This window comes from Rhea americana, unplaced genomic scaffold, assembly GCF_003343005.1.
Source record: "Rhea americana isolate MKP2758 unplaced genomic scaffold, rheAme1 scaffold_44, whole genome shotgun sequence".
NCBI lineage: Eukaryota > Metazoa > Chordata > Aves > Rheiformes > Rheidae > Rhea > Rhea americana.
In genome coordinates this window covers 5,273,724-5,301,666 of record NW_028186579.1, presented here as the reverse complement: position 1 = coordinate 5,301,666, position 27,943 = coordinate 5,273,724, and the positions used below count along the sequence as shown (strand labels likewise).

At 40.6% G+C, this 27,943-nt stretch overlaps 1 protein-coding gene across 2 annotated transcripts in view; it reads right to left on the bottom strand.

Annotated features, from left to right (window-relative positions):
• Nucleotides 1–27,943, bottom strand: part of TTC7A (tetratricopeptide repeat domain 7A) — a 180,812-nt gene that overhangs the window by 127,558 nt on the left and 25,311 nt on the right. For both annotated transcript variants that reach the window (XM_085315879.1, XM_085315878.1), the window contains exons 6-10: nt 24,642–24,720; nt 21,030–21,190; nt 20,512–20,575; nt 8,569–8,706; nt 8,022–8,105 (exon numbers count right to left, since the gene is read on the bottom strand). In XM_085315879.1, coding sequence (XP_085172005.1) covers nt 8,022–8,105; nt 8,569–8,706; nt 20,512–20,575; nt 21,030–21,190; nt 24,642–24,720 — 526 coding nt within the window. The remainder of the gene's footprint in view (nt 1–8,021; nt 8,106–8,568; nt 8,707–20,511; nt 20,576–21,029; nt 21,191–24,641; nt 24,721–27,943) is intronic.

The following is a 27,943-nucleotide window of genomic DNA, read 5'->3' as shown; positions in this document are numbered from 1 at the left end:
AACCAGTCTAAGCTTTTGCAAAGAAACCAACAGAAGGAACAGCCTAAATCATAAAATTCGTCTGCCATTGCTGCAGAATTATGTATCAAATATATTTATAAGCTTCCTTCTAACCTTCTGGAAAGCTGTATGTTGGCATTATAGGCATATCTGAGTCAAACTTGAAGCTCCTTGGAAGCGGCTAAATAAATCTTCTTTTGCTACACTGTTTTAAATAAGGGGAGGTATTCCTTTTTTTCTAGGTGCAACACAAATGAGAGCAGCTCAGATACTAGCTTCCCATTATTTGGCTGCAGCTGGCATGCATCAGCAACTCAAAGGGCTTCAAAATCAAAGTTCCTGTCTGTGTAAGACCGATTTCAAAATTCTAAAAATGCTGCCAACACAGCCCCCGGGCAAGCCTGCACGTCCAACCAGCCAAGGGGAGCACAGTGACACTGCAACACTGATCCAGGAGAGCAGGCATGCAGTCCCTCAGCAAAACAATTGAATGACAGAGGCCAAGAAGAATATGAATATTTCCCTTTGCATCGCACCAGACACCTCCTGGAGCATTGTGTTAAGAAAATATTCCAGGTAGATGAGCATGGCTATTACTCCCTCCTTCCCTTAGGCATGAAGGAACATAGGAAGGTTAAGAGCACAGAGGAGCATTTCCTGGAGTTAAAAGCAGCTTTATTTGCCTCACTTTGCAAGGTGCCATGCTTAGAGTTTAATCCTCCTCCTACCAGTCTATCTTATTTATATGGTAATATTGCTCGTCYCTAGAGTGTCCTCAGCACAGGCTAGCAGGGGCCAGGGAGGATCAGCAGTGACGCATTCACTTCCTAATTCGCACAATCGCTGTCCTAAAGACAAGCGCCAGCCTGATGGTCTTCTGTAAACACTGGACAAGAGGCCAGGCAGCGGTGTACCATAAGCAAACAGGCAGCCTGTGATCCTACCACAAAGCATGCTGAACTTAGCCTTCGCCTCCAGGTAACCACTTGCAGCTCCACTGGCCTCTCACAGGACTCTTCCCCACAGCCCTTTCAGCTGCTCTAGGGCTCTTCCCTTATGCCTGTCTTCCTGCTCTTCACACCCTACATCAGCACAAGGGCTGGGGGCAGGAGCAGGTCCATTCCCTCCCAGTGAATATTTCAAGCCTCTTGCAGCTGGTCCCAGACTGCATCACACCACACCCCTCCTCTCAACAGAGCACATACAATCAATCCTACAGCTTATAACTCACAAATCAAGCCTTTTTTAGAGCAGAAGTACTAAATCTGTGCATGAAAAATGCTATGCACTGAATACTCCAAAAGCCTTAATAAATACCCACTAGACATGAAAGATCACTTTAAGACTGCTGTGAGCTCAATAACTCAGCTTTGGTACCCAGAGCTTTTAGAAAAGGTACACTCAGCATTCACAGAATAATTTCACAGATATCCCTAAAGACATTTCCTCCACCTCCAGAAAACCTGAACATCACTGCCATTAAATACAAATCTTGTCTCTCTTCTAACTGCCAAGCCAAGGAGACATTGCTTTATATTGCTCAAGGTACATCATTTGTGTTATTAATTCGTCTTTTTATCTATGATGCTGTTTAAGGGAAAGAGCTACAGATGTAGGTACAGAAGACTTTCTGAAGAACTGTTCAAATTGGAGTCCAGTCCCATGATGCGCTTCTGAGTTTCTACTCCCAAACGGCTCCAGTGATACTTTGGGACACCTTGGCTGCATCCCATGTGGCAGGACACAACTGATACCACTGGTTCGAGGCCAGGGAAGTGCTCACAAGCACAGAAGGACCCTATTCCCATCCCTTGCAATACATCAGCTAAACCTCTCATTTGATAATTTTTCCTCAAATTTCAGATGCCTCAATTGAGCTGCCCAAGTCTGCAGAAGTGCTGTGTGCCATTAACCTCCACCATTTTCAGTCAAAGCTGCTTAGCTGACAAGCAGCAGCAGCAAACAAGCCTGCCCCAAACTGCCATCTTTCTCTTCACACAGTCTTCTCCGCTCTGCAAAAGCTTTTTCCTTCCTTCCACCACTCTGCTGAATACAAGTCAGTTTTACTTTCTGAAAGTCTTGAGAGAAGCAGATTCAACCTACTGCACTCATTTAGCAACAGGACAGTGGCTCATTCCAGTGCCTGAGGACTTTGCAGGACAGCTTTGGGCTCTCMCACCATTTGTCCCTCAGACTCCAGCCTGCCAGTAGATGACGGAGCCAAGGAACTACTACAGCCACCCAGCCTCCGCCCGTCATATTACCAAATACTGATGGTTGTTACCAGCAGGAACAACTTAAAGCAGCAGTGAAGTTCAGCCTCCAGGTTTCCAAAACCAGTGCAGAAGAACAGGGGTGCTGCATTAGACTGACTGAAACCTTTTTCTTGCCTACCAAGAATTGAATTTGGTGCTAAAGGGCCTCCCAGAATCTCTTTCTTACAGTAGATATCTTTGCCATTGCCTAGGCTTTCCCACCATTTTATCTAAAACTGCCTATAGCAGTCTTCCAAATTTCATGCTGGATTTTAATTTTTTGAAGAAAACATACTCCTTTTTTTTTCAGAAAATACATACAGGTATTGCCAAGAAAGTCATTGTACTCCAGAACTAATAAACAACTAAACTACACTATCTTTTCTCAGTGTGCAAGGCATGAAGAAGCACAGGAAAGTGCATCCACTGTCACTCCATTATTTCTATTACTTAAGTCGATAGAAGACAGAGAGGAAGGTTATGCATCTCTGAGCTTTCTCATTCACTGTTTTTATGAAGCCCTAAGGCGTCACTTGCTCTACAAGAACTTTCTGAAGYGATGTGCCTATTTTTGTTAGGAGTCATGCTTTTTAAAATAATGTGTAAACTCAAGCATACATATAGTAATGAGCTTAGTTTGGCTCACTTGACATTCAGACTGATCACTTGCAAAAAATGACAGCCACCATTGGCAATCTGTTGGCTGGCAGAGAGAGAAAATAGTTTGAAGTTCAATTCAATTGACTTGACCTGAAGATGATCAATATGCAAAGTAAAACTAGTTAAATGTAGTGTGGAAGAGAAAGCAAGATAGACTTTACAGTACTTTCTTAAAGGGCAGACTTTGAAAACACTAAAAATACGTTAAAAAATAGTGAAGTTTCCAGCATTTACAGGTTGATAAAAGAGTTCCTGTCATACACAAGATCTGTGAGCATGATTTGCTGTACTGTAGAACAAGTAACATTGCAGGATGTGAGATCTCATTACCAAGAAATGAGATCAGAAATTGTCTGTGACTGAGAGACAGGTGAAAACAGATCTTTTACCTATAAAAACGTGCTCTGCATTCTGTGGCCTAGACAGACCACGTTTCCTCATCAGTTTTTCCCACTTYACTGGAGCACTTATATTGAAATGAACTCTGTCCTGCTATCCAGCTGCAAAACAGTAGAAAAATGTATGCCACATCTCCCATTAGCAAGATGACGCATTGCAGAGTATAGGAATCCTCAGGGAATACTTTGGGATTAAAAATGAAATGCTGCACAGATGGGATTCTTGAGTAAGGGAATTCCTTCTTCCCCACATAAGGCTTAGAGCATTTATTACTGTTACATCAATTGGCAAGATCCGGCCATTTTACCTCCCAAATATTTAAAGTTTGGGCAGAAAGATACGACATTTCAAACACTAAAAGGAAGGGACAGTTACAGAGACAGTTAATTATGCTGATCTTTATGGCTTTTTTTTTTAATACCATAAATACAGTATCTACCAGGGAAGCAGAAGAGGTATGCAATCATACAAGGAGAATTTGTATGCAATCATACAAATTGCTAGAGACTAAATATCTCTCCTCCATACTAGTCTAAGATTAAACCATCAATTAATTAAACCAAACAGTCATCAATAGTTATATCTAGATTTTTTCTCCAGCAGATTATTGGAGCTACAACTTTGTTTGCTCTTGAGAAACAAGTACACAACCAGAAAGGCCAATAAAACAGCGTTTATGGGAAGATACTGTGCCTTTCCTTCATAGCCTATCTTGTTATTGTTGTCCTGAGGACCAAGAGATTGGATATCCAGAGGATTTGCAAAGGCCCAGAGGGCAGCTACGTGCTAACTCCAGTTGAATGCCAAGGGGAGTTGGATCTGACTTCTAAAACTAGCACCTGACATAGGCCAGTGTAAGGTATTAGCACCACAGCACCAAGCTCGTTGTTCAGCTATACCAGCAGTAGCTTCAGGTTTCCCTGTATGTGATTAAGCCTAGCTACCATTTTTTATTTATAATTGGGTTTCAAAACGCTTGTTCTGAATTCCTACAGGAATTTGTGAGTCCCTCTTACAAAACATTCCCCTGCAGTTCCCTGCTGTTCCTGTATCTACTCTGCTTTGTCAGAGGTTTGGTATCTCCTTTCCACTGTAACAGATATAGCTGATTTATAAAAGTCACAACATGGAGCCACAATACAGAGTCAGAGCTCACAAGGTCCCAGTCCCAGCTCACTATTCCATCCTTACAGGGGTGCTTATAGGGGGATTACTGCTGATTGATACTTGTCTAGGATGTTCCACAGATTCCCAACCACACAGCCTCCCCAGGTGATCTTTTTACAGCGTGCCACAATGTCTATGGTTTTTTGTGCCTCCTCGTAGTTATCATGAACTGATCTTGCAGCAACTGAAAACCATCACATCTTGTCCTACCMAACACAGACAAGATTATTAACCCCTTTGCAATAGCACTTGAAAACTTATTGCTCTATTGGACGATCCTTCCACCACCCCCACCCCCCGGTAAAAAAATCCATTCCTTTCAATCTTTCTCCAGTTCTGTAACCTATACCTGTAGCCATTCTTAGCCATACACTCTCTTTTTCAGACCTTCTCTCAATGGTTTGCCATTTTCTTGAAGTATGAAGCACAGCAATAGCCAGATAGGGTTTTATCTATGCTCATACAAGCAAAACAATCCCTTCAGACCTCTTGCAAGCTGTGCTGCCACTTTTACACCACAAGATGACAATGACTTTCCAAAASCATGACACTGTATATTCATCTCCAGCTTTCACTCAAAAGCCACTGTTCCCAGTTCAGCTTAGATCCATAAAAGGTCAGAAGTAGTTATCATTTGGCAAACAACTGGTCCCTTGAATAAAGTAATTAGCAGTCTCTGCCCATCCCTTGTATTCCATGGACACAGAGTCTAGGGACATATTACATGTTTTCCAAGCTCAAGAGTGGTGCATCCRTGTAAGAAGTGCAGCAAAAGGGTCAGGAGACCTGCATGGCTGAGCAAGGAGCTCTTGGTCAAATTCAGACAGAAGAAGAAAATACACAGAATGTGGAAGAGGGGACAGGCTACTTAGGAGAAYTACAGGAATGCAGTCAGAGTATGTAGAGAGGCTGCGAGGAAGGCTAAGGCCCAGCTGGAACTGAGTCTGGCAAGGGATGTCAAGGACGACAGGAAGGGCTTCTTCAAACACATCAGCAGCAAGAGGAGGACTAGGGAAAAYRTGGGCCCACTRCTGAATGGKGYGGGGGCCCTGGTGAGAAGTGATACGGAGAAGGCAGAATTACTGAATGCCTTCTTTGCTTCAGTCTTCACTGYTAAGGGCAGCCCCCAGGAATCCTGTAGCCTGGATGTGAGGGAGAAAGTCCGGAGAATGGAAGACTTTCCTTTGGCTGAGGACGATAGGATTAGAGACCTTCTGGGCAGGCTAGACATCCACAAATCCATGGGCCCAGATAGAATGTGCCCACGGGTACTGAGGGAGCTGGCGGATGTTGTTGCCAGGCCACTCTCCATCATCTTTGAAAGGTCCTGGAGAACTGGAGAGGTGCCTGAGGACTGGAAGAAAGCCAGTGTCACTCCAGTCTTCAAGAAGGGCAAGACGGAGGACCCAGGCAACTATAGGCCAGGCAGCCTCACCTCCATCCCTGGAACGGTRATGGAACAGCTCATTCTGGATGTCCTCTCCAGACATATGGARRAAAAGAAGGTGATCAGGAGTAGCCAGCATGGATTCACCAACGGGAAATCCTGCTTAACCAASCTGATAGCCTTCTAGGATGGAATGACTGGCTRGGTAGATGAGGGGAGAGCAGTGCATGTTGTCTACTCTGACTTCAGCAAGGCTTTTGACACTGTCTCCCAYGGCATCCTCCTAGAGAAGCTCAGGAAGTGTGGGTTAGACGAGTGGACAGTGAGGTGGACTGAGAACTGGCTGAAAGGCAGAGCTCAGAGGGTCGTCATCAGTGGCACGGAGTCTAGCTGGAGGCCCGTGGCTAGTGGAGTCCCCCGGGGCTCAGGACTGGGTCCCATCCTGTTCAACTTCTTCATCAGTGACCTGGATGAGGGGACCGAGTGCCTCCTCAGCAAGTCTGCTGATGATACCAAGCTGGGAGGAGTGGCTGACACACCTGAGGGCTGTGCTGCCATTCAGAGAGACCTGGACAGGCTGGACAGTTGGACGGAGGGGAACTTCATGAGGTTCAACAAGGGCAAGTGCAGGGTCCTGCACCTAGGGAAAAATAACCCTAGGCACCAGTACAAGCTGGGGGCTGACCTTCTGGAGAGCAGCTCTGCAGAAAAGGACCTGGGAGTGCTGGTTGATGACAAGTTGACCATGAGCCAGCAATGTGCCCTTGTGACCAAGGCAGCCAATGGTCTCCTGGGGTGCATTAGGAAGAGTGTTGCCAGCAGGTTGAGGGAGGTGATCCTGCCCSTCTACTCAGCCCTGGGGAGGCCTCATCTCAACTGCTGTGTCCAGTTCTGGGCTCCCCACTACAAGAGAGACATGGAGCTACTGGAAAGAGTCCAGTGTAAGGCTACGAAGATGATCRGAGGACTGGAGCATCTGCCCTATGAGGAACRGCTGCGAGAGCTGGGCCTGTTCAGCCTGGGGAAGAGAAGACTGAGGGGGAATCTTATCAATATGTATAAGGATCTGAAGGGAGGGTGTCAAGGGGACGGGAACAAACTCTTTTCAKTTGTCCSGTGTGACAGGACAAGAGGCAATGGGCAGAAATTGAAGCACAGGAAGTTCTGCCTGACCGTGAGGGGGAATTTCTTCACTGTGAGAGTGACGGAGCACTGGCACAGGTTGCCCAGAGAGGTTATGGAGTCTCCTTCTCTGGAGATATTCAAGGCCCGCCTGGATGCAACCCTGTCTAACATGCTCTAGGTGACCCTGCTGAGCAGGGAGGTTGGACTAGATGATCTCCAGAGGTCCCTTCCAACCTTACTGATTCTATGATTCTATGTTCTGCTACTGCACAGCATTACTTTGCTCACAACTCCTGGGAGTCTTCAGCTGCAGTCTTTAGAATGAATAGGCTAAAAACATTATTTACTTATCCTGAAGGAAGCCACCACTTTTAAGGCAAAGCAAAGTTCATGCTTCCTCAGCCTGTCTTTTGCAAGAAGACTTTACTCATCTCAGTGGCAGCTTTAATAAATATTAAATAACAAAAAAAATCCAATAAACCCCATGTTAAAACACATGCCTGTGCATGCACTCACACAGCTTTGTTTTTCTATAGTATCTTTTGTACCAAGATTAAAGCACTTAAAACATTAATCCTCACAATCATTCTATGCAAAAAATACATTAAAATTTCCTTTATCAGATGGAGAAAACACAGTTTAGCGAGAGGATAAGTCAACCGCCCAAAGCCACAGCGTAAGTTAACAAAAAACTTTCTTAAACACATCTTTCTTATTCCAAGCACATTTACAAAAAATCTGAAGAGGAACTGGACAACTGCATACTGCTTTGTAATCCACAGCCAAGCACAAAGTCTCTATCCACTTGAAAATGAGCAGCAAACATTATGTGGAAAAACTGATACACAGACTACCACATGCAAAACTGATCACAAAGTGATCGGTCTACAAGGAGAGCACTGACCTTTCACATAGGCTGTCTGAAGCCTTATCCCCACAAAATACACGACTCTGCACATCCAAATAGGCCAGGTCCACCCTAACAGAGTAAAACATGCACTTTTTAGTTCATTTGGTTTGAATCTTACCTTTCCACAAGCAACCATGGACAGGGCAAGCTGGTACCAGAGGTGGAATTCATCAAATGCAAACTTCATAGCTCTCTCCAAGCACTGAGAAGCATACATTGAAAGAAGTGTCAGACTTTTTTTCCTTTTGACATCTTATGTCTTAGCATAGCTCAGCAATAAAATGAGGGGTGACAACTTGTTGTGATCAGGGGGGTATGTGTGTGCGCGCGTGTGTGTGGGGGGGTATCTTTTTTTTTTTTTTAAAGGAAAAAAAAGACAAAACTATTTTCCTCTGCTCCATTAATGGGCTCTGCTAGTACACAGCATTACTTAAAATCATGGCCACTCTGTTCAAGTGCCTACATATAAATTAGTTCAGTGTCTCAAACACTTCTGTATATATTTTTGGCTTGTGTTTCCATAGGTCTGTAGTACCCACAGATTAGTAGAAATAGCTATGCTTCCTTTTCATTTCCCCTAACAACAGCCAATAACTGTTATCAAAAAGATCGGTTTTGCTTGCAAAAATTGAGTGGAAGTTTCAGCAAAAGCCAGGAGGAGGTACCTCAGAAAGCATGACATACTGCCCTCTTCTGCCCAGCGTGATACTGAGGAGGTCATAGACTGCAGATGCATCCTGGAGGCTGACAGCTCGGTCATCCTGCTGATCAGGGGCACGGCTGATTACTGCATCCCGGTTTGCCTGGGCACAGACACAATTGGGGCATCAGACTTCACAASAGCAAGGCAACAGAACCAATACCTCCACAGAAAGTCCCCCCTGTCCTCCTGTTTAAAAATACCAATGTCGTCTTTTTTTTCCTTTTAAATCCCCCCAAATGGAAGATGTTTCCCTATGAAAGTAGACTTATTTGCCTACATGAGGCAAATTCAGGAAGACGGCTGCAGAGAAAGGAATTGCTGGGAATAAACTCATCTTGATTTATTTCACTGGATGAAAGCAATTAGAGTAGACCTGCCATATAAGATTCTCCAACAAGCAGAAACCCAAGCCCATCCTTAAACTATGTTTCTTCTTCTTATAATTGCCTGCAACTCAGATAAATGCATCCACAATTGATACACATTCTTGTCTTCTGTGTCTGCACTTGGTTACTTTCCAACAGTATGTTGTTTCAGTCCTTTCTGCTACTCACTTTTTGCTTCGAATTTAAGAAGGTTACCTTAATAATCAGGCTTTTGTCCAATCAATTAATGCAATTAGAGGCCTGGTCAATGCAATAGTGAACAATTACTTCTACAATATCTTACTGTATAAGTATTTATTATGCATAATTTATCACTGCAATCCTCAGCCTTGATCAATTTAAAGGAAGCAATACTTTTCACAGAAAATTATCAGCCTAGCAATTTTCAAGAAATGTTCCAAGATATCATGCCATGGACTGAAATTTAAGCTAAGTCCTCAGCCTCTGTTTTCTGAGGATAAAGGGAGAAATCTTGATCCCAGAGTCATCAGAAAAGTCCCTCTGCTTTCAGAGCACACAGGACCTCTAASTGACTGCCTAACCTCTGAGAAGGGCAGTGCTCTGTGCTGCTGAGCAGCAGCACCGACTGATAGCACTGCTGCACTGCCCTGGGCTTCCCAGCTGAAAAGGCTGCAACACAAGACATTCAGGTCTAGACATGCAAAAGATCAGAAAAATTAGGYGAAAAATTTCACCTGGGGCAAAAACAAACAAGAATTGCTTCCTCCCTAAAGCAAGGAGGCTATGAGATTTGTTTCTTAATTCTTACTATTATAATCTTACGTCTATTTCTTCTAACTGCAGGGAGATTTTCTTTTTCCTAAAAAGGTTAAATGTGGGAATTAAGTGTAATAAAAATTTCCAGAATATAGGTCCTAAGGCCCCTACACATATTTCATTATGATTAAGCTGCAGCTGTTTCATCATGATATTATCTGTGTAATGCCCCAGTTCCAAGCATTCTTCATCACAGCCCCCAGCCGAGACAGCAAACACAATTACTGACAACTAACCCAATCACAACTAAGAGCTAAATGGYGACCGCAGTTAAAGGCAAACAGATCAAGTTCAGTCCAGTGTTTAGACTGCATAAACTTATACTAACTCTTGTAGCAACAAAAATATTTTCTTTTCCATGTTACTGCAGAAGGTATGATTTGTGATTTAAAAAATGGTTCAGAATAAAAGGTTGCATGAAAGAATGAAACCAACTTCCAACAGAAAAATCTTGCAGTTAGAGTACAGAAACAATTAGTCTTAAAAAAAGTGTTTGTGCTTTGTACAGACTTAACCTGAGATTGCTAYTACAAAAGGAAGTAATTAGAGAAAAAGCATACACAGAATAATCTTGAGATTGCTCCTCTAAAAAGAAAGAAGTTAAAGAAAAAGCATATATTTAAAATGATCCTTATTGCTAAGTGAATCCTCCTACATATATGAAACAGCATTAACAAATTTTTTGCACCAGTTACATTGTTATGACAATTGTAGAAAATAGCTACTGAGATAGCACCTTCATGCTCTGTAATCTGATAATCAACCTCATATCAGTTACAGTCTGATCCTTTTTTGGGGCATTCATCTAGTATCAAACTGATTTTTAAGTTGATGCACTTGCAAAGATAGAAAATTAATCAGAATTGATAAGTGTTAATTAGTTTCTGCTAACAAATATTGGTACTACATGTACCAACATGTCCGTATCCTGCAGTCAGCAGGAATATGTCACATATTACAAAAGGATGCAACGTGCTAAAATTGACTGGCATGCAGAACGCACTGTACATTTCCTAGACAGACAGCACTTAACAACATGCTCCTAGGAAGGACTAATATTCCAAAAAAAATCATAACTCTGCATATTTTGCTCAAGCTTTCAAATCTCAAAGCCAGAGCTGGTCTGTAGTCTATCACTCTCTTACCACTTGCATATGTAGAAGTTGCCATTGAGCAAACTCAACAAGTCACTTGAATCCCAACAATTTCTTATGGTTATGTAATTACTGACCCTTTTTCCAATTGCTAATTCCAGCTGCTCAGAATCAAGAGGTTCTTGCATTAGCATTGAATTCCAGGTGACAAGGCTATAACAAAAATAACCAAATATTGCAAATTTCCTGATAAACTCAATGAACATTAACAAGAACATGAAGCACGTCGGACGCAATTAACAGCCAGCATCCCGAGGATCAAGGGAACATTTACTACTGTAATGTTACATACATGAGGGTGGAGGAAGTAAATTTCAATCATTGTTTCTGAAAATCCACTCAGGAAAAAAAAAATCAAAATGTTTTTACGGTCTGCCTCTCATAGAATGAAGGGTCCTGTGATCTGAATTATTATTAGCCAATTTCTGTTTATTTGTATTTTTGCTCATACAGTTCTAAATAGTTGTAGAGCAACTGCAGTATGACATACATCAATTCTGTCCAACAGAGAACTTCACACATTGAAGAACACAAACAAGAAGAGACACACAGATGATACTGTGTTTTTTCCACTTCTACTTACAGCATCTACCAGTACTCACACATCTTCAGCTGTCTTTAGAAACTAAACCTTTCAGGAACTCACTTTTTGTCCTCACTTACTACATTTGTCAGTAAAGCATGTAGTTATTATACCCAGGTATTCATTAGTGATWGTATCTAGGCTTACTGTCCCTGTTGTGTAGCTGAAAGTAGGTAACTCCTATTAGGAGAATTATTTTCCATTAGTAGCAAAATTTAATTTCACCTGAAAAAGAACTGTATACTGCATAGTACAATGAAACCAAYACCTCCTCATTGCAGAAAACAACTGTAAAAAACGTATTTCTAGCCTCGTTATTTATCTTTTGGGAAAATTTCCCTTTGCTATTCATGGAAGACTGAATTGTATACATTGCCAAATACATTCCTAGAGAGAAATTTCCTTTTGTATTGGAGAATGTAAACATGTAAGCCATCTACATCAACATTTTTTCTGTATCTATGTGTTTCTATTCTTTCAGGCCACTATTTTTCCAGAACACAAATACAAAAAGCAGTTTCTAGAACACTGGTCTCCGAACAGTGCATCAATCACATAAGTAGCAATTCCTAATTTTTCCCATTGCATTATCTCCTCCTCCTTCTCAGCTACTAAGCAGCATCAAAAGATAGCTACAAATACATTTGCAACACTACCAATATTACTTTTCCTTTAAGCTGTTACCATTGTCACAYAGACATGGCTTATCTGTACACAAGTGGGATTAAGAGAGATGGCGAGCCACGCTTTTTTAAGAACAGAGAGAACCTCCRTTCAAGTCCTATCGTGTGGGACAGACAGGGTCACTAATATTATCAACAGGAGCTTCAGTATCAGGAGTAAGCRTAACCAGCATTACACAGAAAAACACACAGTTAATTCTCCTTTATTTTGAGTATTTCCAGGTAATGAAGTAACCCAGAGATGCATCACATTTCATATTTTGGGATGCATTAGACACCCAAGTGGCTGTGCAGAGGTGGGTCAGACATGACATCACTCCTATTCTGAAAGGACACAGCCTGCAGTCAGTCCCACCAAGCAGCACATGGACCATAAGCACCTTCATTCAGCTGGTCGCCACCTCTTGCCCAGCCAGGGTACAGAGCCTGCCTGCAGGAGGCCTGCACCCAAAAGGCTCCAGCATGGGCTGCAGCCCTCAAGCTGATACCTGGTCRTGCAGAGCCATGCTGCTGACTGTCTCCTCCTTCAGTCTCAATTTGCTTGAGCAGACCAGGTTCAGCAGGGCTTTTCAGGGCTGGCTTAGGCAACACAGCACTCTGGGACTTTCAGATCCACGCTGGCTGTGACAGCAGGAAAGATTTGCCTTCGCAGAGTTCTGCAACACAACTAAGAGCCCTGCTGAACTACACATAGCTTGTGTCTTCATAGCCATATATATGACATACTTACCTGCAAACTGGGTAAGCCACCTATCCGTGGAGGATTCACTGTGTATCACTGACACTCCTATGCCACACAGTCGTGTGACAGTTACAGCTGATTTATGGCATGTTTATTACATGTATCTGTAGAAAGAAAGAGCTGCAGCAAATCCAAATAGCTGCTACCTCAGCATGCAGTTACACTGCAGAAAATTAAATTTTACCACAGCAGAGATGTGCTTCTTAATACAAAATCAAACAATCATATAATAGAGCATATTCCATGTAGCAGCCCATTCTCAAAGCAATTAGTTATGAAGTATCTTTAATTGCTCACTTTTAAACTTTTTTTTTAAGAAAGCAAGCTATTAAAATCCTTAATGAGAGCCTGGTGCCTGCCCCCTAATTCACAGGCATTACGTTCATTATAAAAAGTCACAARTTGAACATATTTRCCACATCTGCTGCAACCACACACACAGAAAGGCAACATGTTTTTTACAGTATACTGTAATAATATAACTGATGTGGTTCAATACTAACATCAAGAGAGGAAAAATAATGTCACATATTGACGTTACTGACAACAAGCCTTTGAAATCATGCAATTCGCTTCTGTACTGCTATGGGCTGGAAAATATTTAGCCCATATTCTTAGGTTCTCCATTCTACTGGCTGTTTTGCCTGTACTGCCAATGAAATGAATGAGGTCTTCGCAATGGCATGGATCCACTCACAAGGAAGAGGCTAATAGGCTTTTCGTCTAAGTTACTGATGGCCTCTACACAGCACGTGAAGGCTCCTCTCACTAATGTACACACAGAAAATATTCAGTGTCGACTGCTGTGAAAATGGGAAGCAGGTAGAATAGAACAGGCAGGAAATATACTCTTGACCACTCTAAAAAATTGCTCTTACAGATCACAGCTGGCTCTGTTTCAGGCCAGAAACACAGAAAATGAAAACTGTGTGAAATATGAGGCATCTGTCTCACCTCTGGTAGGCAAAAGTTCACAAATTACTCATACTCCATTTAGATATCTCAGCAAAATAGCTGATAGAYGCAAAGAGGCTGGGAGGCCAAATTGCTCTTACCTCCAGCACAAACACAGAGCATGGCAAAGGGTTTTGCCTGTGTCAGCCGCACCTCGTTTAGAATGAGAAAGCAACTCTGCTACTACAGACATCAAGGTGGTAAACAAATTCATGAAAACAAAGCAAATAAACAAGCCATATCCTCAAAAGAAATCACTGCCGATCTAACCTACTGAGGGTTTGGCCCACACCTGAGTGTATTCATTCTAAAGTCTTGTAACTTTTCCTTCTTTCTCTCAATGCAATTGCTTTATTTTGAGCAAAACGCATCAGTAGTTTACATACAACAGAATTAGAGAGGTATCTATTATGAGTTGCTACAGAATTATAACTCAAATTAAAAAGGGCTATTTTCCACTCCCACAACATTGATACATTTTTGCAAACTGGCTAGGACTTGAATTATCCTTGAAAAGTTAATAGCACCTGAATAYTCTTAAAGTTTTCCCCTTACTCTGGCACTTGGTAACAAAAAGTTGCCTATCTTATCTTTCATCAGGTATATTTTAGTGGTTCCTATTGTAACATAACTAATTTTGGAAGCATCACTGAAAACAGAACAGACCATCTCCCTTCCCCCCCCCCCCCCCCCCCCCCCCCCCCCCCACAAAAAAAAAAAAAAAACAAAAAAAAAAAAAAAAAAACACAAAACAAAACAAACACACAAAAGGAATAGAGAAAGGAGAAAGTAATTAACAAGCAGAGCAAGACAGGTATATGGGTTACTGTCTCGGGTACCCAAGTCAAATATTTTCTATTTGTAACCTGCATTTACAAGTTATCTTCCAGTTATTCTGACTCTCCTTGCAAGTTTGGAAACAAGACTCATTAATACAAACTAGAGGGGAAAAAAGCTCTCTACCCTATCACAGAAACTCAGATTAGAACTATTTATTCAAGAGGAAACTAACAGAGGTGATGTATTTCCCACTAGACATTCTGAAGCCCATCACCTTTGCAGGCCTGAAAAAACATAGCTTTGCCTTGCAGACCAGTTAGGCAGACAATTTGGCTTGCTATTGAAAGTGCAACACAACAATTTGCCTAGATCAAGATAGGAACCTACAGAACAGGCAATCGTGTTCCCAGCCATCTTTTTTAACTACCATCATCTATCTGATAACCCGCAGAGAAATACAACAGCTGGRCAACCATCATAAGCATCATCATTAGGTTTGGTCTTATAAAAACCTACAAACTCAACACAAGATTCTTTCCTCCTCTACAACCTATGTGTTGGACAGTGTTATCTTATAAAGTTAGAAACTGTACAGATGATGGGTTTTACTTATTTCTGTGTTTAAAGGGAACAAGATTCAGCCCATTTTAAAAGCACTCTCACAACCATGAGTTTGCTCTCATTAGTAAAAAGAACAGGACAAGTCCTAGTATCTTACTTCCCCTTTCACCATCTGTTCTATGCTCTTGGGTTCTCTATGGCCAAATCACCTTTAAGGATTCAAATTAGAGATAAGATGGGGATGACATTTCTAATCTTTGTTACACAGGCACAGAATTTCTTAAGTTTTGGATAAAAGCAGCTTCATTTTCAGTTTGATCAAAGTAAAAGAGCTTGGGGGGGGGGGGGAAACGCGCCAAATACAAAAAACAAAAGCTATTACCTAGTAATAGGTGGATCCAAAACAGCCAGAACCTCTAGCCGTAAAAGCCAGTATTGACAAGGGCTGAAAAGGAATTCTAGACTGTATTTTAGACCTCAAAAACAGAAGATTTCCAAATTTTTACCTCAAAAGTAAACACAAAAATTGATAGGAAGTGTTCTATTCCAGGCACTGAGAAACTTCTGACTGATTAAAAAGGGGCAGTGCAGTCAACTTGGAGAACACTCCTGACAGTGGTTATTAAAACAAGAAAAACTGCAGTTGAGAGCAAGTCCTGTCAAACTTCCCCTGCTTACTCCCAGCAGCACGAGGCACCCAGAATTGCTGACAGTAAAACCACTGCCGTTCCCACTGGTACCATGATGCAGAGAAACCACACCACAGCCAGCCATATACACAGGGCCATTGCTTTTGATGGGTTAAATGCAATAAGCAACAGGACTGGCAGTTGAACAATAAGCCAGTCTTTTTGCCAATGCCTGAAAGGAATGTATCATCTATCCTGGACTCTAGCACAGCATGAGCTTATAAAGACTGTTACAAATTGGCCTCTGCCTGGGTTTGAAGGAAAGGCATTTTTCCCCTCAAACACAGCCACATGCATATTGTAATTTCGGCTCCACAGAAGGAATGAGAATCCCCAAGACCTCAAACCGCCTCAAACACAACCTCGACTGTGGTAATCTACAGGCTGCCTGATTTGTTTCACTAGATTCCTTCATGAGGACTGTGGCCAACCATGGTAACTAAATAACAGCTGGCATTAAGGAGGAGCACTTGCCAAACTCAGCAACTGGGATGCTTCTCATTGTTTACCGAGATGCCTTAGCTTATGAAAATAGGTTCCCATTTTCAATGTGACAGAAAGAATATAGAAAACAACTTAGAAGACTGCCAAGAGAAAATAGGCTCTGATTAATATGAACCTACAGACACATTTTTGAAACTACAAAAGAATTCTACCATGCCATTTGGCATTTGGAAAAAAAATAAATAAATCCTCTTCTATACTTCGGCTCAGAGGCAGAGTCGGTGAAATAGTGAAGGAACCCTTTAATTATCACTTTAGAAGATATTCTTATTTCATTCCACTGAAACATGCAAAGTGGTTCCCTTTAAGGGAAAGAAGGGCAATAAGAAAAGCCAAGGCAGCTTCACAAGGCAGAGTCCAGCTTCATCAAGAATCAGAGAAGGTTTGCTGGTACATAGGGTCAGGCTTACAACACCATCAATATGATTTCTCTTCTCTCCTTCCCCTCTTTAGGAACAGTTCTTTTAACCCCAGTGACATCATCTGGCGAGTCATACATGCCCCGGTGAAGCAGAGAGTAGTTTCACCTCAGGAAGGCAAGACAAAGAGAGAAGCACAGTAAGWCCTAATTGATGCAACAAACTCCTCCTGCTCCCTCTTTGGATTGCTTGGGCCATGGGGGAAAACATTTGAGTAGTACATTTCTTCAAATAGCTACCATGCCCTGTCTCTTTTACCTGTGTTCATCAAATTTCTCACCTATTTGCTTTGTGGTTCTCTGATGCTGCTCCTCCTCGGCAGGTCTTTGCTCTGCTTGTCCCTTACGTGCTGACAGTTCTTCTGTTTGCCCTACTGCCCCCAGTTTTGCTCCACTTCAGCTTCTTTTGGAGTAGTGAAARTCAGAAATGTGCACATAGAGCAGATGTTTTGCCTTACAGTCCTACAAGAGAGTGTACTATGGTTGTTCTTTAGTCTTTCTAAAAACCACATCCAAAAAGCGACTGTTCTGGTGAGTAGATGGCAGTGAGGGGACAGGACAATCAAATTGCCGGAGAAGCTCAATAGTTCCCAGCAAGTCAACCTAACTGGATATTTTTGTTTTATTTTGTTTACAGTTTTGTTTAATTTTAAGGAGTTCATTATTGTAAATACTGAAAGAGTGCTTAATCCAGCCAAAATCTAGAAATAYTGGCCATGTTGCTTACTGGCCTACAGAAACATGCCATTATCACTTGCCACTGACATTCTCTCCAGGATGTATATAACTGAGTAAATATTATTCAGTAGTTAATACTATATTATGATAGAGATCTGAACTGGAAAACTGGTTCCTGTTAACTTATTTTTTTTAATTTTCTGAAGGTTATAGAAAACAAAAAAAATCCAAACGACAAACCCGTTCATAAGAAAACTCAATAGCCTACAGCAAAGTTGTCATGGAAAAGATCTCTCATTATATCATCAACTAAAAAAAATTCCCCTTCTTGGTACAGTAATGGCAAACTACAGGCAAATGTTTATGGATTGCAAATATATCTGAGATTCAGATTGCTCCCACTATTCCTTCACCTAGGAAACACATTCCTGTTGTAGCTGTATTTCTATACACTTGTTCTGTATTTTCATTAACACAATAATAAACTCATGGCAAGCCTAATGCCAAAAAACAATGCTAACACAAGATGAAGGCTTAGAAGTCCTATTCCCAACACCCAGAAAAGTAATTTATGGTTCCTGCAGCACTTCACTAGAATCTTTGATTATTTATTGCTTTATGGGCAGTAGATCAAAATGCCTTGCATCTATTTACCTTTAGAAAGTTCCTATGTCTAAAAGCACTAAAACAATCAAAAGCTTATTTAGCCTTGAAGTGAACACAGCAGTCCAAATCCTATCAACAGGATTTTTATGCTACTTCCTCCATACCATAGTTACATGATCAATTTGCTATTTCATATGCTATTGGATAWAATAGGGAAAACTTATTCCCCTCAGCAGAACAAGCCTGTAGCATTCAAGGTCCCATAAGGTCTTTCTGACTGGGAGCTCAGCACTGGAGAACACTGGAGCAATCAGCGCTGTCAGTACTCCAGATCCTTGACCATCCTCTTGCTCAGATCAGCTTTGGCAAGCTATGCTGACATGAGCTCTTCTGATTTTAATCAGAAGTTTAACACCGCTTGTGATATTCTAAAAGCCTCGGCTCCCAGAGTCCAAGAAATAAATTAAATTCTCCACTTCCAATTACAGAAAGACCTTCTAACTGCAGAGAAGCCCTTGAAAACAGGAAGCAAGTGTACTGCAGAGGCTTAAAGCAGAAGGCAAAAAAAGGTGCAGAGTCTAATAGTGCTCAAATGAATGTGATTTTTTAGTCAATATAATGCCTTGTGGGGTTTTGCCTCCTCATTTTCTTCCCTAATTCTAAAGACAAACTATACTAAAATTGTTAAGTTCTTCAGAATTTGGAGGTAAAGGAGAAGCCTTGAGCCAGAAAACCAGAGATACAAACTGAAAGAAGCCAAAAATAAAAAAGGAAAGGTCATRTTTGCATCACATCCTCTCTTTCACCTTGCCCAAAAACTGTCTGCAAGCATTTCAGTAACAGGGTCGCTGATGATCAGAGATCCTCAAACTTCACTTTGACTATAAATGACTACCCAGGATATAAAGTAAAATGACATTCCTTACATATTTTCAGATAAAAATCCTTACAGTTTTCCTGTACATTTGCATCTTCTCAGAACATGGAAGGTACCAAAGGTTACTTTGTAGTTTTCCCTCCTTTTTCCCTTCCCCTCAAAGAGATTTCTCAGCAACTAACGTTATAAATAGAAGAAAACTATTTGTTTCAGTGCAGTTCATTATGGATGTTTCTGCACATGACAAGACCCTCTTTATCATCAGCACCAGAAATAGCAAAGGCCACTCAGAACTGAAACAGCTAAAACGTTTTCCAYGCAGACTAAGCAACATTAACAGGTTATTCTACTCGACTAATGCCAAATAGCAGGAACCACCATGTTGCCTGGCATTAGCCAAGGTTCCCAATTCCTCCCACTCTTGACTCATAAATCCATTCATTTTGGATGTTTGAATGGAAATATCTGTCTACTGACAATACATCTGGATGTTACATGCAACTACAGTAAAGGCAGACATTTCCCTTTACAGAGCTAATTCTCAAAAGGTTCAGAGTATTTTGGCCAAATTCAGCAAGGTCAGGTATGCATGTATTTCAATTTAAGTACAACAGTTTTAGCAAAGATAATAGGACTGCTGTGATGCTTAAAATTAAGTACATATTTGAGAGGCCGAATAGGCCAAACCAAAACAGTTGGTACTAAAGAATCAGCCCTGAATAATTTCATCATGTTCACAAACAGAAATCCATAAGTGTTTAGTACACTTTCATTCTCTTACTATTCATTCTTAGGTCATTAAAAACATACAGTTTATTTCACTCTGAATTCCGTATTTCTCGGTAACAAACATTTTCCCCTTCAAAAAGCAAAAGCATTCTATTGTACTATTTGTCTAAGAAACTATTCACATTCTAACAACTATCAGAGAGAATACCAATAGCACTACCATATCTGAAGGGAAACCTGAAATAAAAAAAACACACCACACCTTTTAGGAGTGTAACAAATAAATAATGAAAGACTGTAACATAGAATTACATACAAATAATCTTAACTGATATACTTCCCTTTTTGTCATTTTTAAACAAAGATGTTCTGTGGGTTTAGAAGCATCAGGGAGTTTATTAATTTAATGCTCTGCTACAAGCAATGTAATTATTCATAAGCAGAAGACATGCAGAAAGAATGTATATGGGTTTTTGGAGAGAAAAATTCTCCCCAGCTTAAGCCCCTACAAACTATTTCAGAAACACAAGAAAAGTGGGAAAAAATCATATGTTCTCCTTGACAGTTCCCATAACCCTTCACTGAAGTTCCATTTAGTAAATGTGGTGTCACTAACAAGGAAAAAATAGCATTTCCTGTCCTGCAGCTGACTGTTTCTGGCTATCTGGGAAAGAATTTTTAAACGTGGATTCTTTGTACTGTGCAAAAACCCTCCAGAAGGCTTGACATGGAAAGGCTAGTATTCTTTTGTGCCATTATTATTACAAACACATTTTTGGCTTACCATAGATTCACTGATTAAGAGGAGAAGAAGAGCCTCTTCTACGTTGTCTTGAGGGCAGTACAGGCTGAAAGACAGAATATGTTTTTTGAAGGAGGTCAAGAATTATCCTATCAGCCTCTCTTTCTCATTTCACAACAGCAGCAGTAACTTGAAACAACTCATGCATGATTCATTTGCTAGGCAATAGCTTCTTTTGCAGGTTCACAAAATTAAAAGCTCTGCAACATATCCTAGACAAGCTATTCTGAATCGTAAATAGATTATTTCCATTTCACAGCAAAGACAGCTATTTGGTTGGATATTCTTCCTTCCTGTGAAAAAAGAAAAAAAAAAAACCCAAACACTCTAGGTTTAATGGTTTTTTTTTTGCAGTAGGTCTTCTGATGAGAAGTTAAAAAAATGAAAACATACAAAACAACTACATGAATTGGTGACATAGTTAGCAATACCAGAGAGTGTTCAAACACTCTTCCTCCTCCCGCCAATAAACCAAAATAATAAAAAAAAAGAACGCTTACTTCTCTCCTGTGTATAGCTGGGGCCTCCGACAAAGAAGATTGCTAACGTAAGACTGATCTTCCTTGTTCATGAACTCAGGAAGAGGATCAGATAAAGGGCTCCAGTAACAGTCTTCACTTAAGGAATGGAGAAGCACTTGGGCTAGCTGCTTGGCTGCAGTCTAAAGATCAGTGAACAGCATAGGAAAAAAGGTATCAGTGAAGCCTTCTCTCTCACACACACGCTCAACCGCTCCCCACTTCACATATTGGGAAGCAGATGTACCAAGATGTACAGAACCACCCTTCAGTTCAGAGGGATGGAGTAGCTAAAACTGCTGACAAAACTAAAAAGTAACAGCAGTCACAGTTGCTTCCCTCCTCTGGAAAGGCGAGCCTTCTGCATTTACATACTCTTACTACAATGCAGTAGGGAGAAATATATACATATAGATGTATATGCACACATATATGTGTGTGTGTGGGTATATATATACATATATATATATATATATATATACATATATATATATATATGTGTGTCAATATAAAAAAGACCTGAGAGCAAGGGACACATTAGCAAATGTGGACAAGTGATCACCACATGGACAGCTCAAATCACCTTGCAAATGTTAATATATTAAGAGTATGATGGTACTCTTGCTTTCTCAGCATCAGAATTTTGCATGCAAGTCTTAGCCCAGAGGCTACGTTTTATCTTAGGATTAAAAGATCAACAGCCTTTAGCTCTTAGTGTCTCTTCCTGCAGTCCTTTATACCTTCTTCTCAGTATTGCTTCCTTTTCTATTTGCTGCAGGAACAGAGGGAGGAAAGAACAGGGTTAGAAACCTATGTTGAGATAGCAATATGACAAGCCCCTTTTTGACCAGTAGGTGGCCAAGGGTCCTTGAATACTTGTTTTCCAGCTCATATCCATAACATAACGCTCCAAAGCTGACAAGCTTGGTCCAAAATGGGGCAAGTTAATTTGACTTTGCAAAACTTTATTTTTGGCATTTGTCCCTGTTTAGACACACACACACAGATTTCTAATATTTTGCATCGTAAATAGACACGCATGGAGAAGTTAAATAGATGGTATCTTTGGGGAATTTTAAAAATCACAACACTTTTTACTGTAAACCAAATCTAGCACAGAACAGAGGTAAACAAGCTTTCTGTTCCAATACTTACTATTTCTGAACTCCCCTTTTGACTACTGTATATGTGTTTTATTTGCAATTTACATTGACAACCACACACATTCCCTGTAAGAAAAACTACACGTAAATGATGTAGTACGAGGCCACCAAGAGTTACTTCCCTTTTAAAACCAGAGCGGGTATGACTGATCAACTCAAGTGTGACGTTACCTGAGGTGTGACATCTACAGCGCCAAATAAATCATACCGAGGTTAAAGAAAGTTCCTGTTACTAGATTCAGAAAAAAGAAAACTGCTTTTGATGCAAAGTTCTTTACTTTCATCTTCACATCAGAAGTCGCCAAGTTAGTCTAAAATGCAACTACAGCAGCATGCATTGTTTCTTAAATACCAGAAAGAGAGGTTTCATTGATACACCTAGCAATGGCAAACTGCTTTGAATGTCTAGTTGTGCCTCAAAGAAATACTGTCAYACACAAGTCCCGAAAATCCCAAAACCTCTGTGTTCTCCTACTGACAAGTTACAGAAAGYCTTCTGTTTTTAACTAGGCTTTTCTATGCTTTTTATAGCAAGTAACCACGAGCAAAATGGCCTTGGGCACTGCAACATTAGCCAATATCATCATCTCAGTGTGTAATTATTTAGTCAGTTTTACCCTGAGGAGCCAACTCTCCTATATTTTTTTCAGTAGTCTTGGAAGAAAGGGAAAAACATGTGGCAGTAATAGAAAGATCTGTACTGGTTTGAACAGAACTAAAATTACAATTTGGGATCAGCCTTTCAAGACGAGCACCAAATACTTTTAGTGTCTTTGACTTGAACACACACTCTAACATGGTAGCCCTATAAATTAGATTCACTCTTGTTCTGAATAAGACTAAACAAAGCAAAACAGGCCAAGACTGATTTACGTTATTACTGCCTTTGGCTAAAAAAAGCATCATTATGCCTGGAGTACACTGTGATCCCACAAATGAGAAAAGGGGGGGGGGGGAAGCGTTTCACTTTCATGCTTGAAAAACTTGTTTAATTAAGCACATTCCTCCCTTTGCCCTCTTGACAGCTCTTTAAAAATACGTAAATGAAAATACAGCCTCCAGTAAAATGGAAACAGCAACAAAAGCTATTGGATGAACACCTTCAAATTTCCCCTTAGGGATAAATCCCCTCAGGGCTGTTGTACAGCTCTCCCTAACAGCACAGGGACAGAAGCATTCGTATGCCACATTCTGTTACRGTACAGAAACAGCACAGTTACATTCATTTCAGCAGAACAATAAAACAGGCGAGCAAGAAATTCCTCTGAGCCCTGATCTCAATCTGGAAAAGGATGTGACCATTTGAGTGTGACAATTATTTAAGTTACCTTTCCTAATTCCCTGCACAAGCTTCCACATGCATCTGCATTCCTGACTAGGCATATAATGTGATCCTAAGGCAACAAGAAAAATCACCTCCAGCACAGAAGTCCCAAAATAATACAGAAATGACAGATGTGAGAAACGCAGGCAAAAACATAATCAGCATACCCTTTCTGTTCGCTCACTACTCATTTTAGTCCTGGATTTGCATACGAGTTAGACACACATAGGTCAGTCCATCCACTGGAACCTGGCATTTTCCATCTCCAAAACACTATGCAAAACCACGTCTATCTCCTTCTTAGCACTTCTCTGGGATTACATAAACAACAAACAAATCAAGCACAAAAGCTGATATATCAATATGAATGCTTTTCAGGTAGCAAAGTTTTCATTCACCTTCCTAAGACAGTTGTTTTCCATGCTGTTGATCTTGTCACCTCCTGAGTAACTTCAGGACAAGATCTCTTAAAGGGGAGACAGGGAAGATCCATTTAAAGATCTAACCAGTTAAACAAGCACAGAAATAACTTCCTCCAAGACTTCCTTGCCAGAGGCACTGAGAACAACAGGAGGTAGAATGCTAAAAGCCCCCTTCCTCTTGGGGAAAAAAAAAAAAAGCAGCAAGCATTCTGGATGACCCTGTATTGAAAGGACTTTTACAAAAAGAACACTGAAGCRCCTCAGTCTAAGTAAAACAGCCAGCTTGTTTCAAGAGGCAGAAGCATTAAGTGCTGCTACATGCTAATGTGAAAAGGTGTGCATGTATGCACTGAAAAGAGAAAAAATAAGACATTATCACCTGSGGACAGCCACCTCAGACCAAATACACTCCCCTTCCTACCATGGCTGGAAAATGCACCGGAGAAAACCAAAGCTTTCAACAGAAAGCAATCCACATGCCCAGGTCTAAAGGCTCAGAGGTTTCAATTGGACAGCTCTTTGAATTAAGCGCATCACTACACATCACTGCCAGGAGGACAACAAAAGCATCAGTCAATCAAGGGAGGCAAAATAAATTTCTGTCCTACCGCAGYGGTTAAGAAACAGAGAGAACCCCTGCACAGCTTATTATACCACCTTCCCATCTCCCACTTATTCCTCTTACCATTTTGAAGGTCTGAGTAGCTTTTGTTTCCACAGTCCGTAACACTTCTCGCAGACTCCTCATTCCTTTTACAATATTTCTAAGGGGAAGGCACAAAAAAAAAAAAAAAAAAAGTCACACTTGAGACAAAATATTTTTACAATGAGCCAAAGCAGGGCAACAAACTTGACATTCAAACAAACACATAAACCAACAAAACAAAATTACTCTAACACTGGGTGTGCAGCAGCAAGACAAGTCACTGAGAGGCACTGACAGGACAATGGCAGCAAGTGAGGCAGCGACTGTAGCATGCCTACTCCAGATGGCTTCCTAGGAGAAGATCACATTCACATTTGAGGAACAGAGGGGACATTTGGAAGCCTTTCGTAGTTCATATTTATAAAGCAGATGCTTCTTCTTAAAAGCATCCACATCTCCTCTTCATACATACAGACTGTACTTGTTTGAACTATCCTGAGCTTATGTGATGCTTTTAAATGATGATTCCTTTTAGACGGTGCTTAAATGCCTTGTGCCTGATGGTCCAGACACATGATGAAATTACAGTAGTTTAAGYAGTTTATTATCAGCCAGCTGAGTTGTAGTAACTATCTGCCAGCACAGCTTAACCTGCAATGAAAGAGGGTTAAGCTAAAAATCACATTACTTTGCATACACCACAAGCAGTTAAAGCTGCCTAGTTGTCAAATACTATCTTAATTGTATGCCTGAGCACTAAAAGAAGTGGAGACAGAAAAAAATGAAACACTGAACAGCCTGGGTAACACATTTGCAGCGTGTAAGCTCTTCCAGTGTGAGGACCTGACCCTTACATCAGGGTAGCTACAAAAGGGTTTAGCTCATTTTCACTGATAGGTGGAAGTTACCCAAAGAAATACAAACTATCAGAGAAGCTCTGATTTTCTGATATGACAACTAGATAGGGAGTTGTACTGCTACACTATCACTTCAGCTTATTCCCAGAAAATTTTCTGTAGGCAAAATCTAGATTTCATTAAGAAAGGCCACATGTAATAATAACGTTTTTCATGAACCTGATTAAATTTTGAAGATAACCAGTACCAACTGCACTCACGCCCACTTTCATGTGCTCTAAACACATTCTAAAATAACATTTGAAGAAATACCAAAAAATTATCTTTCAGGAAAATTTGAAAATTTATAATGTTTACCACAAGTACTGGCTACATAAAATGTCATCCTAGTAATTATGATCACCAAGTCACAGAAGGCCACAGTGTCTGGCCTTATTTCTAACCAAGACTAATTACAAAATTTAAAACTTTGAATAAAGAATTCTCAAAATTACTTAGTCATGGATAATCTACAAACCATAAAATAAGTTAGAAAAATAAAATAAACACTGGAGATGTTTCCCTCTGGAAAAAGTCTGGTTTTTTTTTTCCTTCCACTTGATCTGAAGTAAAAAATGTACTTGGTTTATCAAAGATAAAAAGCTTGAGGAAGTTTTTGTAAGTAACTTGGACTTCAGTGTTTCAGTGCTCTCTAATTACAGGGCAAAGACATTGGTGCATTTTTGGGAGTAAAAAAATATTTACACACACATGCAATTGTGGATCTTAAACCAAGGAAAGCAATTAAGTATATTAAGCATATGGTTATCTCTATGCACATGAGTAGTCACACTGAAGCCAACAAAACTGTTCACACACTCAAAATATTTCAACTTCCACTATCTGGCAATAAAACAAGAAATTCCTCAAATAAACAAAAGCAGCCCCCCAATTACTCCCCTCAGTTACTTAAAAACATTGTCATTTCCTATACTTCCTGAGGCTGCAAAAAAGGCTGGAAAGAATAGTTATGCTGTAATATTGTTCCGCAACATTTTCAAAAACATGTATGTTTAGATTTCTCATTGTGATGATGTCAGAAAGAGGATTAGGGACTATTTGCAAAGCCAATTAATTCCTCATTTGGCACAGAACACAGAGATGAAAAACCTGAAGAACATGTGGGCAAGAAAAAAGAACACAGTTTGTTCCCTGAGTCCTATGGAACCATTTCAGTTCCACTTTCTAGACAAGGCCATAAACTGAGCTAAGCTTCATAGAAGCAGCACCTTGCTCTGTGGAGAAGGAGAAAGGAAAAGCAGGGAAATAAGACACACTGAATGAAAAAATAAATGATAAGTTGCTGTCCTTCCACAGCTAGTCATGGTTGAAATATGAGCCACATGGCAAATACCTAGGCAAATCTTCAAAGGAAGGTAACAGACAAAACTGGAAACCCAGAAGCATCAACCACTCCACACCTGCCAGGCAGGCGCTGACATGGTCAGATTCTCCCGGCGAGCCCTTGCTCCTGGCACTGAGCACATGGACAGTCCAAAACCTGCATAGCATTTGACAACAATGCGATTCTACAGGACCAAGGATTTGGTTTGTCAGCTTTTTATTTTGAACTTCACTGAGTCATGATAGGAGACAGAGCACACGCCAGCAGSCGCAAACAAACCCCGCAATGCTGCAGCGTTCCAAGCCAGGAGACCACCTGAGCACACACTTCATTTTAAACACATGAACTCTTCTGCTCATAACAATAAGGGACTATTCATGCACTTAAAGAGATTTTTGAAAATGGGACCTAAGGAAGTTAACAAAAAGAAAAGTACATGAACACTGGCAGTTTGAACAGAAACAAGGTGAYGCAGATGGGCATGCATAACCTTTGGCAACCTGTGCTCAACCCATTTGATCTTGTCTAGATCTGAAACTAAGCAATCTTGAGCCTCCACAGGACTTGGATAGAGGACTATGTGGAGATTCCAGGTATGGCAGATGCAAACCAGGGCATCATAAGCAAAAATTAGACCACAGAAATTAAATGAGCTAAAAGATTCCATACGACCCTACTGCACTGTTAAGATAGCAGAAAAAGAAATAAGGAAAAAAACAAGAGGAGAAAAGCATGTGGTCATTAAATAAACTGCGCTGGGTTTAGCCACAACGGTGGCAAAAAAAGCATTTGGAAAAACACAATGAAATGTGGCTTAGGATTCATTTATAGCCAATTAAATAAATTTATAGAGGAATAAGGAAAATGGCAAGTGAGAACTGTAACATCAGGGAACACCCTTAGCATTAGGATCTGTTTTGGTTGTAGAAGTACCCTATTAACACAGGCTAATTAATTACCAGTGCATGAATCAAAACAGTCATATCACATTTAAGTCWTATCATTCGATTAACACTACACTTCTGATTTTAAAATACAGGAAGATAAAACACTTTTTTGTACAATTACCAGACAAATATTGGTAATGAACCAAACTGGAC